General features: G+C 35.8%; 1 protein-coding gene across 8 annotated transcripts in view; it reads right to left on the bottom strand.

Moving 5' to 3' along the window:
- The window catches only part of LAMA2 (laminin subunit alpha 2), a 614,828-nt gene that overhangs the window by 79,292 nt on the left and 522,384 nt on the right, over positions 1-13,152 (bottom strand). For 7 of the 8 annotated variants that reach the window (XM_045499528.1, XM_045499531.1, XM_045499533.1 and 4 more), the window contains 4 exons: positions 6,987-7,103; positions 4,502-4,684; positions 3,122-3,127; positions 294-448 (listed from right to left, as the gene is read on the bottom strand). In XM_045499528.1, the coding sequence (XP_045355484.1) occupies positions 294-448; positions 3,122-3,127; positions 4,502-4,684; positions 6,987-7,103 (461 nt within the window). The remainder of the gene's footprint in view (positions 1-293; positions 449-3,121; positions 3,128-4,501; positions 4,685-6,986; positions 7,104-13,152) is intronic. The other variant, XM_045499530.1, reaches the window with a different exon arrangement.

Genomic DNA, 13,152 nt, shown 5'->3' with positions numbered 1-13,152 from the left:
GAGATCATGACCTGAGCCAAAGTCAAACACTTAACCCACTGAGCAACTCAGGTGCCCCACAAAATTCCCATTTCTAAAACAGTAAGTAGCGGTTATTCATCCTATGAGATGGATTTTGAAATCCATGGAAAAAAATCTAACCTTTTATCCTCCTCCCCTACCCTTAAAACAGCGTCAAGTTAAAGGAAAACAAACAGATTATTCAACAGGATACACTGGGAGAAGTTATTCACTCTGGGAATAATACAAAAAAAATTACAATCAATTACTGATATTGAAAGTAAAAAGCTTACAGAATTGGCTTGTTTCCGGGCTTGGTTTATCAGTTCCTTTATCTCAGAGATGTTTTTCTTTAGGTTATCCTCAAGTTCCTTGATGGGTTTGAGTTTATCTATTAGACGATCAGCTTCTTGTTCTAGATTTTTCACAGTGGCGTCTGCATCTGCAACTGCATAGACCAAGATTCGTGCACACCACACACACACACACACACACACACACACACACAGAAATGAAAATAGTAGTATGCTCAATTAAATAATTGAAAGGATTTCATCTTATCCACATGACAAAGCAGGGCCATGACTGTTGAAGCACAGTTTGTGATGGCAAATAGGAATATTCCAGTTGGAGCTCAAGCAGGTCAAAGCAGAAATGTTAGAGATAGAGGACCAATGCTTTGGCTTTGTGATCAAGGTGAAAGTTAGCATTGAAGGTAGAGAATACGAGGAACTCAATTCGATGATTAATTTCTAGCGTCAGCCAAAAATCTAACCTTTATGGAATAGAATTTCAGTTACGGAATCAAGGAAATAAAAGTGTTTTAAAATGTCATCTCATCTGTCCAAGCCAGAACTGTATTTAAATCAGAGTTCTCACACAAAATTGGTTTTCTTTCTTTTTCTCTCTGTCATTCTTTGTACATCTTAAAGAGAGAAGCTATCAAAATGTCTTCTGAAAACATTGCAATGTTCAACAACCCTCAGACTGAAGGCCTATGTTAAACTTTAATTAAATCTTTCATGCTGCAGTTCATTTTCATTTTGAAGAATAATTGATTACCCTAATCTCTGTATTAGGTTGAACCATATTAAACTGTCATTTTGATAGGTTAAAAAAGGTTGAATATTGACAATTTGAAAAGGGGTTTTAACCCTCAAATAATTGAAGTTTATCACTGATCCAGAGACTTTCTGCATGTGCTTTTTGTAGGAGGGTAAATGACCCATGGAAACCAATTAGTCAATTTCTAGGATGCTGGCAGTCTTACCCAAACCATGTCACTTATTATCTGATTGAGCACGTATTGTTCTGCTTTCTGTCATTGTGACCATGATGAAAAAGTGAAACTACTTAAGGACCAAGGCTGTGCACCCTGCTCGGCTATGAACGATGTACTCTCTGGTGGCCAATGGACCACTGAGAGCTAATCCTCAGGAATGAATCAAACGTGCTCAAAAGGAAGGAAATTATTATTTTCTTAACTAGGTTTTGAATTAAGTATTTTGAACTCATTCATAAATATGAACAATATTGTGACTGATGTTTAAAAAGGACATAGGCCTGTTATTAATTTTAATAGAGTTGCTACATCAAAGCCTGAAATGCAGGTTACTGGCATCAAAGCCCTTGTTATATAATTGCATATTCAACAGAGGCACAGTAACTACTTTGTATTGTATACTTTTAATAAGCCATTTGCCCATGTTTTCTTTCCTTTAATTCTCCAATATTACTCTGATTTTCTACAAATTATTCTAGAATTGAGAAAAATGGCTTAGATTTGGATTCATGGGAAAAAGGAAAAGGGTAAAGCAAAGGATACTTAAGGTTCATCCAAGAAATGATTCTTTTCTTTGAAGCTTCCAGATTCTAATCAAATGTTTCTAAATGAAATTTGAATTTCCCCACCTCTCTCATTCCCCTCACCCCATCTTCTGAAGCAGATTAAGTCTTTTGGAAATTATCTTCTTGATGGTTTTAAAAATAAATAATCTGTAATAGTGAGTCTGATACTTTCTTGTATAGTTTTTAAAAACTTCTGACTTTCTTCCATAATTATTTCAGCATATAGATTTTAAAATCACCTTTGAAGATAGATTATGATTATGTTTTTCTAGAAAATTATCTATCTCTATTAGGCTCTAAAATTCATCATCATAGAGTTTTGACAAGTACTCTCTTATGTGTTAAATTCCCCCCACCCCGTACTTTGTTATAGTTCCTTTAGAACTTTGCCTATCTGTGCTTTATCATTCTTGATTAAGCCTGCCAACAATTTAAAATGTTTTATCTTTACATTCCTAAAGATCTACCTCTTGTATTTATCAAGTATATTATTTTTCTCTTTTAATTCACCATTTTTTTCATCTTCTTTCTTTTAATTTTATTTTGTCTAATTTATAGGGTTGATTACCTAAAATGTTCATTTCACTGCTTGTTTAGTGAGTTGATCACACTCATTTTCCACTGAGGACAGCCTTGGTCATATTTCCCAGGTTTTGATGTGTTGGATTGTATGTTATTTCCTATTCTGCGGTTTTATTTCTGACTTTGCGTTTAAGCTATGAGATGTTTAAGAGAGAATATTATTATATCCCAATAATTTCTCATTTAATAAGATCTAATTCTATTAATTTTATTAGGGGCTTCTCCAAGGATAATTCTCTAGAAGTTGAGAATAATTATTCATTAGGAGGGGGAATGTGAGCTCCAGGGGAGAAAAGCAATGACAACAACATATATCTGATCTATTTTAATCCTGCTGCAAGGAAGTCATTTGAACTTCAGTGGTGGAATCTGTGTCATGAGAAGCATCACAATTTAGCTCAATTTGTGGAAGAATTCTGTTTTCCACCTTTCTGTTGGTATCATACAGATATTTCACTAATTTCTATAACACAATTGAAAATACTTAATATCAAATACATCCACATGCTAACTATTTGTAAAGGAATATGTCCTTTTTTTAATGTATCTAGCGTCAATGCTGTGACACTGGAAAGCATAGCCATGTCATGTTAAAGCAATACCCAAACACACTAACACGCAAAGCTGAAGCTTTTGCAATAGGCAATCAAGCATGAAGTTGTTAAAAGCATGCAAGTAAACATATACATACTGATTTCTGCAGGTAATTTCATATGGAAGCAAAACAAAAAGAAATTAGAAAATTCATGAGGAAATATTTTTAGAGATACTACAAAGCAGTGATGATCAAAAAATGGTACTTGTCACAAGTCGTCCTAATAACAAATGCACCCTATTTTAAGTCAAACAAGTGTTATGAAATAAAAATCCACAGATACGTGTCAGTTAGCAGGCTATTGTTCTGAAAGATAGAAAACAGACCCAGTTTAATTAATATCACAGATAACTATCTCTAGATAGAGGGTAGGATCAAAGAGTTAGAGATAAATATTATGAAAAGGCCATATCAGATAAGAATCAATCTGAAGTGGAATGAAATGATCTCTTAAATTTTAAAATGAGTAAAAGAGAATGATATTTACTTTAAAACTAATTTTCATTCTTTTTTGAGTGTGTGTGTGCAGGGATATTGTGATTTGGTATGCATTAGAACCATTTATTCAGCTGGCAATGATGTTAAAAAACAGCACCCGAATTAGAGAACATGTAACATCAGTAACAGTGTTTTTGTTATTGCACGGATTAAACATTTTGACACCCAGTGAAAATGTTGGTGTATAAATAGAGGGCTTGTCTCTTGAGAGTATCAAGTACAAAAAACCAGGCATCTCTTTTGGTGAAATCACAGAGTGAGATAATGTTCTATCACTTCACAGAATGGAAAAAAGAATATAAAAATATCCTAATGTTTATTGACTACAGTTTAATAATTTAAATTATCATTATATTAAGTTCTACCACATTTTCTCAGCAAAATCCTTATGAACTTGACATAATTTAATGCAATACACAAAAGATGTGAAGAAATATTCTTGATACAGTACACAAATACTTAAATTTCCTGAAAATATTAACAGAATTTAAATAATGAAATATTAATATTTTGTAATTTTAGTGCATTTCAGGCCGATATCATTTTAATATCCTGTTATACAGGTCTGCTAGTAAGTGTAGTCCTTGGCCTCTATGTTCCAAGGAACTTCACTGACTTGGGGGATATTATTTCCCAAGCACAACTGTGTTTTCAGTTACACTGAAGGATTAAAAATGTATTTGGCCAAAAAAAGAACAAAAAAGTATTTGGCATCCCTATACCAAAAATCATGCAGACTTTGAGAAGTTTAATTTCCTCTGGACTGGGCAAAATGTGGATGAAGAAAGCACTATGCAGAGCCTGGGGACTTGGGTTCTAGTTCTGGAGCCACAGATGCTCCATTCTGGAGCCCAGTCTATGAGGAGAGCAGACAACATCACCGTGGGGTCTCCTCCAGCTCTAAGAGTTATGAGGCTAGGGTACTTTTATAGCGTGAAGAAACAAATGATATGATCAAAGTGAAAAAGGAGATCTTACTGTTCTTCGAAGGATCTTTTACCACAGCATTTGTTTTGGCTATGCTGTCTGCCAGTTGATTGTAATTTTTCTTCAGGCCGTCAAGGTCCTGGTGGAGATCTTTAATCCGTGCCAGCACATGTTTTGCTGTGTCGTTGGCTTGTCTCGCTTTGTCCTTAACACCTTGCAGTTTAGCGGCTGTGTCTGCCAGCAGAAGAAGGTGTAAGGAGCAAAACAAAGGGTGTGGGGTTGGTGGCTTACTCCATGCTTGTCAAAGGAGAAGGTGGCTTGCCGACCTCAGGGACACACACATAAAGGGAAAGGCTGAACTCTGTCTCATTAGGTTATAGCAAATGAAATAAATTTTTAGCTAAATTAAATTTTCTCAGGGACCTTTGCTACGCATATTTGATTAGCTCTTCCGATAGCAGAGTTATTATTCTAAATGTTCATCGTCTAAGGGTACATTGTGATTTGCTGCTGAACTTATTAGACAGAGAAATTTATCCATGAGCCATAGTTTCATCTGCACATTCAGAAGGGGGAATGGTGAATGTACTTCAACTTAAAGGTAGAGAGACCTTCTCAGTTCTTTTAGACCATGTGTTTATGTATTTACATTTATTTTTAGCATCGGAAATTTTCTATAAGTGTCCTTGCTACTGAAGGACACGACATGCAATCCTGGAAAGTTACGTTTTTTTAATGTTAAAAAAGTAAAAACAATGAATATTTCCTGTATTATATAAACGTATGCATTAGTTTCCTTGATCATAATTTGTGTGAAAAACATACACCGAAGAAATAGATGACAACTAGTATGTGTAGATTAGTGGTTAAGATCACAGGCTCCAAGAGCCCCTGGGTGACTAAGTTGGTTAAGCATCCAGCTCTTGATCTCAGCTCAGGTCATAATCTCATGGTTCGTGAGTTCAAGCCCCACGCCAGGCTCTGTACTGGCAGTGCAGAGCCTGCTTGGGATTCTCTCTCTCTCCCTCTCTCTACCCCTCCCCCACTTGTGTGTACTCTCTCTCTCTCTCTCAAAATAAATAAATAAACTTTAAAGGAAAAAGAAAAAAAAAAGACTACAGGCTCTGAAGTTAAGCTGTGGGGTTCAAATCTCATATATACCACTTTTAACAAGGGCCTTCAGTAGCTTATTTGTTTCTTAAGTTCCACATATGAGTGAAATCATACGATATTTGTCTTTCTCTGACATATCTGCTTAGCATAATACGTTTGTCAGTTTGTCACCTAAAAAGTGTGGATAATACTGTTCACTTTATAGGATTAGTATGAGGATCGCGTACACTTAACAAGCGTATTGGATAAGCACCCAAGAAATCTTAGCACACTTTGTTATTGTTCTTTCATGATATGAAAAATATAAAGGAGAGTGCTTTTAGGAACTAATACCAAACAGAAACTTCAAGTACTTACAATAGGTAGGAAGATATTACAGACAGGGTTCCATCATTAATGTTTGAAAGCTGAAACATTTAAGGACTGAACTTCGCGAAGACAGATGTGCTGATGGTTGCCAGAGGGGAAGATGGTGGGGAGGATGAGCAAAATGGGTGAAGGGTAGTGGGAGGTCTCCCCTTATGTCATGAATAAGTCATAGAAATAAATACACAGTATAAGGGATATAGTCAATGCTACTGTAACAGCATTGTATCAGAAAAGACAGTAGCTACACTTGTGGTAGCATAACCTATAGCATAACCTATAGAGGAGTTGAATCAGTATGTTGTACACTTGAAAATAATGTAATGATATGCATCAACTATACTCAAAAAAAAAAATGATGTGCAGAAAGGCTCTCACCTGTTACTGTAGGTACTATAATTATCTACTATAGGTATTATAATTATCTGCTGCAGCTTTTCAAGAACAGTACTCGTGTGGTTTTATTTTTTCTCATTAATATAAGATTACAAATAATATTATTTCTAATAATAATAGTCTTATTAGGAATAAGATTTCCCGGGCTGACACATGGAAGAACAGTATAATCACAACATGGCTCTATTTTCTTTTTTTGCAACATATACCTATGGCTGTCAGCCAGGGTAACAGAGCATAGGACATACCACAGTGTGAAGTATACTTTAATCTCTCATTCTCGCAAAGAAGAATTCATAAGTAAGAAAACCAATATCTAAGTTCCTGACAACAGTCCAAGTGCAGTGTCAGAAAAAATGGTAAACGTTAGAACATTCTTTAAAAGTTCAGGTCAACTGAAGGGCGCCTGGGTGGCTCAGTCGGTTGAGCGTCTGACTTCGGCTCAGGCCATGATCTCACGGTTTGTGAGTTCCAGCCCCGTGTTGGGCTCTGTGCTGACAGATCAGAGCCTGGAGCCCGCTTCGGATTCTGTGTCTCCCTCTCTCTCTCTGCCCTTCCCTTGCTCATGCTGTCTCTATCTCTCATAAACAAATAAACTTAAAAAAAATTAAAAAAGAAGTTCAGGTCAACTGACACTGAGTGAGGTGTATGGAATGCTTACCGTCAGGAATGGCTGACGACTTTGCCAAAGTGTCATTCAAAGCTCTCAGGAGATCTCCATTTTTAACATCTGCATTTTCTAATCGGGTTATTAAGCCATTCAGATAATCATCATTTTCTGTGGGTAGAAAACAACAAAAACGATGAAATAATTTTAATCATCTTTGAGTTTATACATCTCTGATCTGGATATATCATTTCAAATTATTTTAATATAAAGCTTATAAAAGGCAGGAGAATTAACTTAATTCTTTTAATTAATTGGCATCTATCAATACATATATTTCAGATCATTATATAAAAGAATGTGTTTATGAAATAACCATTTCACTCTCCAACATGTTTTACAACCATGTTTTTTTCTTGGTATCTGATCTTTCTCTGACTTAATTTGATGGTTTTCTATGGAGAAAAAACTTCAAAAGAATCAATCTTTTATTGCATTCATAATGATGCCCTCTTGACATCATTCCCATGAATATAATTATTTTCAAAATTTCATTACCAAAATGGATCATTTGGATTGGCTTTTAAAAATCTCAAATAGTTATGATTGTTAAGTAGAATCTCCCAACTTCAGTAAATATCACATTAATATTTATTTGAAAGAGAAATACAAATCATAGGAATGAAAAAACTTCTAGTACATTTCTGATAAATTGGCATTTCTCATAAGGAAAATAATATTTTATAAACTGCTCTCAAATAGGCTTTCTATAGGTTTTTTTCTTGCTACCTTAGCATGATTGCTTTAACATTAAACAAAAAAACCCCCACTTATTGGAGATAATTTAATATTACAAATGTACATTTTTCAGCTTCTTTCCACTAGTTTTTAACATTGTCCAAACTTTGGCTTAGTTTGCATTATAAGAGCAATTAAGAGGTTCAGAGTTTGAGTGTAACAATATAAAGGATAAAGTTATGGAATCTTTTAGGAAAAAGAAAATAAAGATCCAATTTGCTGATAGAACAACATAAGTTTTGAAGCTTTGCTTAAATACACATCAATTTGCAAATATATCTTAAGACTGAATCTAAAAAAAATTTAAAAAATGGAAAAAAAAAGACTGAATCTGTCTTGTTTTTTCTCTAAGCATCATTTATTAGTGAACAGTGTAATTGAATAAATGAACGATATGAAATTCTGGGCTTCCTCTAACACTTTTTTCCTCTCTGAATGGACAAAGCAGATCATTTCTTAAAAATTTTTTTTAAATAGTTTTTTATGCCATAATTTTTTTCCCTGGCCAGATGCATGCTAATCGTTTCAAATAGCTCTACAGAAATGCAAAATGTAAATAAAAGGCAGAGTCCTCACTTAAAGAGGAACACTGAGAAAGGACCAGGGAAGAGGGAGTCCCCTCCTGGCCTGGACTGGCAGAGACATTCAGTGACAGTAATGACCGGCAGTCTGTGTGTATGTGTATATGATACAGCAACTTCAAGATATATGTGCTATTACCATCTCCGACTTACAAATGAGGAAATGGAGGCTTAGAGAATTTATGTAAATTTCCTAAATTTGCATGATTAGTAAATGGCAGGGAATTCAAATCCACGTGGTCTTATTCCAGAAATTGTGCTCTTCATGGCCACAGTGTGCTAGGGATTGGTAATCAAAGCCGGGATCCGCAGGGCATGCTAGGTGGTGGCGTTCTTCCCCACCCACACTGGCCTCCCTTCCTTTCACCTCAGCTCTCTTCTCATTTTCTCCTTTGTTGCCTTAAACAATTGGCCCCAGTTAAAGAAATCTCATGAGCCTCACACAAACACTATGTACAGAATCAACTTGGAATATCAGAGAAGATTAGCCATGCCTACGTGCGAAATGACAGGCAGATGTACAAAGTGTTCCACATTTTTACAAATAGAAATAATTACCAAATTAAAGTAAAGCACCTAAGATTAGCGCATACAAAGGAAGAGTAAGATATCATTTCTCATTTATCAGGTTGGGAAAAGTTAAATGTCTGATAATACCAAGTGGTTGCAAGAGTGTTGGTGGAAATTCAAATCGATGTTATTTTCTGAAGAACAATTTAATACATTTCTTAGGATTTTAAATAGACCTGTATTTGTCCCAGCAATTGCACTGCCAGAAATTTAGCCTGCAGATATACTTATGAAACCATATTAATGTGTATCTTCCAGAATGTTCGTTAGATCTTTATTTGTAATAGCAAAACAGGAGAAATAGCAAAAATGCTCTGTATTAAGGAACGTTTCTATCACTATGGCAATGGTACATACGTAGTCTTTAAAAAGAATTAGGTGAGTGGGTGCAGATATGAAAGAAAAAAAAAGATCCTTAAGATCTTTCTCATGAAAACGAGCAAGACATACCATATACATACCAACACATGGATATAAAAACTTGTCAGGGTGGGGTCTGGTGGTGGGTAGGTGGCACAGAACATACCAGAGAACCCTGACAGTACTTACAGCAGCAAGGGAGTTGATGGTGGTGTGGGAAGTGGTGTACTAAAACCTTTCATTTTGTACCTGGTCATCCTGATCATATTGCTTTCTTGGTGCAGATATCTCTATTCTTTTATTTAAAAGAATTAAAAAAAAACAATGAAAAATGACTACAGCAACCTGAACTATGGCAGATCGCTATTGCCAACACCAAAACTGTTGTTTTCATCGTTTTCCTGGTACCTAGCGTGGGCAGGCCAGGCCAGGCCAGACTAGGTCTCACACAACTGTGCCGTAATGGCCTTGATTTGGTTGTATGCATACCCCTCGTAGAGGCAGTGCACCTGACTTCTCAGAGGAACCGAGCAGGCCCCTGTCAGCTGGAGAACAACCTTGGCCTTTACTGGCCTTCATCTGGGAAGGATAGCAAAGGGAAAGGAAGATGAATCAAGGATTCTTAATGATCAGTGCTCTGAATGTGAAAAAGAGGACTGAACATATTAATTAATGACCCACTTCATTTCATGTAAGGGCTTTATAGGCAGATAGATTAAACCACTGTTATACAATACTAAGGTAAGCACAGGCTACAGCTTAATGCATCTGCTTTCAAGCTCCAAGCCAAAGACCTGACATCACTGAAAAACAAAGCATAAAATATCCCAGCAAAGCATGGTTCTAAAACATCAATGTGTCCATCTCAGTCACTAAGATGTTATTATTTTCAATTCCAGTGCCTCAAAGTATACTTTCCAAGTAATTAGATTTTCTCCTCTGTCAATCATGATTCATCTTTCTTTTAATACTTCGGTTATTTTCACTGTTTGTACTAAAATAAAATCTTTGGATAGGTCATTGAAAGCCTACTTTCAGAAAGAAAGCCAGTCTGATTATGACTGTGATAGCTATATGAACCCCTTACAAATAAAGGGCTGCTCTTTTGATATTAACTTGTAAGTCTTCATCAATTAAGGAAATGGAACAGTACAAATTTTATTTCTTAGCTTCTTGATTGGATTTGATTTTTTAAATAATGAAGCATTCAAAATGTTCTGGAAAGCAAGATCTTCATGTACAGTGACAAAAAAACACATTAGTTTAAAGGGCATCACTTGGTTTATACTATTTTGTGCATTCGGAGAGCAAATGCTGGCTGAACAAGCAGGCTAATTATTCCAAAGAAAGACTGATCCGAAGTCCATTGTTGCTGCTGTCCCTCAAGTTCCAAAGCAGTAATTTTGCTCCTCTGCTTTCTGTACTAGAAAATAAAAATGTGAATATTCTGACCCCACTCTGAATTCTATGTTTCACCTACTTGATTCGGATTCCTTCTTGATGTATCCTTTCTTACATTCTGATCGTTGTTTTTTTTTTTTTCCTGAAGTAGTTTCTGGAATTTCTCAAACCCAATCTAAATACTTTATAGCTTCGTCAATAGAATTAGGTGAATAGAAGCTGTGTACAGAAAAGTAGTGCAGATTTCAAAATGGAAAACTTGAGAAATTATAGCGATGAAAAGCTCGAAAAATAAGCACTCCAAGGTTGGCTTTAAATGAAAACACATATGAGGCAGAGTGGCTCCATAGGTGACATGCAAGGAAGATTACATTTGGCCCAGTTTGTACTGTAACATGACCACAGAAATGGAATTATTAATAGTTAAAAGAACACCTAACCCAATTCTTTAGTTGTCATTTCTGAAGAACAAGAAAGGGTCAGATTTGTGATTCCTAGCGACATTTAGAGGATTTCCTCTCATTTCCTCGGCTCTTGAACCCCGTAGCTGTAATCAAGTCATTCCTTCTATTTTCTCTCTAGACACCACACTCACCAAACCTCAAAGGCCATACACACATGCTTTCAGCTCTGGTTCCCCCTTTCTCATCCTGTCCTCACACATGAGAAGACAAATGTCCAGAAATGGGTTTGGCAGAGGCAGAGGTCATAAAGTGAGGGGAAGAAGCAGAACAGTAAGGGTAGACTGCGAACATTCCGGACGATGTCATTTCCCTTTGTTGCCTGTCAGCCGACATTGTGAGGCAGACATATTCAAAATGAAAATCACAAGACAGAGTTGTCAGTCAGTTCCACTAAGAGAACACATTTGCTCGTGTCTCTGAAGCTGTGCTGAATAGGGTTTAGAGTTTAGATTAGAACTGGTGACTTTGAACAATGCTATGCCATATCTTAAAGCTGTAAATGTGATTTCTTTCATCATCAATAATGATCTTTTACAAAATTCTAGTCATTAAAAATGTCATGTGGTGCAGTGAAATCCTTATAAGACTTAGAGATGGAAGTTTTGGGTTCAAATGCCAATTCTATCCCTTTTTACATGTATAAATGAGGACAGCACGTTTCTTTGAATGACTGATATGAGAAATAAATCTGAGGATATATGAGAAAGTATTGGCTTTATGACAGGCAGTAAATGGTATCAAAATAATTCACATTGGCTTGATAATTGCTTTGATGTATTTACCAGTTTTCAATAATGTTGAAATAGGTTTCAGCTAAATATAATAATGTTTTTAAACAGATTTTAATGAAATATTCTATTTGACTATCCAAACTCATTACGTTCTTCAAATGCAATTTTTAGTTTTTATTTATGCACAAGCAAATGCCTTGAGAGAATCTCTCGTTCATAAGGATGAAATTCACAGAATGACTATTAATTTTCAAGGGGTCTGGTTAAATGGAATCTCTCCTGCCAAACTGCCATCCAGATAACATTTTGCAATGAACCTGATTACCATGATATTTGTCTTATTATGAACTACTACTTTGATGGATCCTTATCACTTCTGATTTGCTTCTTTAAACAAAAATGAAGGAATATCCTCTCTTTAGGATTTCCTTGTAAAAAAAAATCCATGTCACTTTCACTTGTCACAAATGTGCTTTATGTTTTCTTGTGAAGGCACCTTCTAAGCTAGAGAACAGATTAATAATATTTGCAGCATTTTTATGTGTGGTTCTGAAGCAGAAAGTTTGAAATAGTCAAGGGATCGGCATGAAGTCATGTAAAATATCTTGATTTTGACCTTCCTGGTAATGAGAGATTTCTGCTACCTTGGGTATTCATACACTTATTCATTTATCAAGCATTTGTTAGAATCATTAAGTGTCACTGTGTCACCTTCTTAACTATGGAAGAAGCTCAGTGTTTTTATCCAGCTATGCGTAAAAGCATAGGCTTTGGAGCCAGACTAATTGTGGGCTAATGTGTTGGTCCCACTGTACAAATGTGGTATAATTCAAATTGCTGGTGTTTATTCAAATCAAATGATTTTGTTTTATATATGAGAGGTGGCCAGCCTTACTAAATTACATAATATATGATTGTGTTACACAATTTTTAAATTTTATTATATTACATGACATATTTTCTTCTATGAACATTTTAAGAACATTGGAGGTACAATTTTCCTCAAATCACTTTACTCTTAGTTTTTCACCCACCTATACATAGTCCTTTGTCTTCTTAATATTGAGATTTCCAAAAAGTCTGCCCTCTAGGTCAACCTCACAACCCAGGGCAGGAAGCTGAGGCCTTGCAGAAGGATGGGCAGCTGCATAAGGAAGAAAGCTGGGCAAAAGTGAGACCCTGCTTCCTGTCCCTGGCCTCCTGTCACTGGCCTCATCAAAATGAGGTTGCTATGCCAGTCTTCCCACATTTTGTACTTCTATCCCTCCTTCATGATGTTATTCCTATGTTTCCTTTCCCCAGATGCTGTCACAAC

This window comes from Leopardus geoffroyi, chromosome B2, assembly GCF_018350155.1.
Source record: "Leopardus geoffroyi isolate Oge1 chromosome B2, O.geoffroyi_Oge1_pat1.0, whole genome shotgun sequence".
Taxonomy (NCBI): Eukaryota; Metazoa; Chordata; class Mammalia; order Carnivora; family Felidae; genus Leopardus; species Leopardus geoffroyi.
Note: the sequence above shows the minus strand (reverse complement) of the source record. Positions and strands in the feature narration are given on the sequence as shown.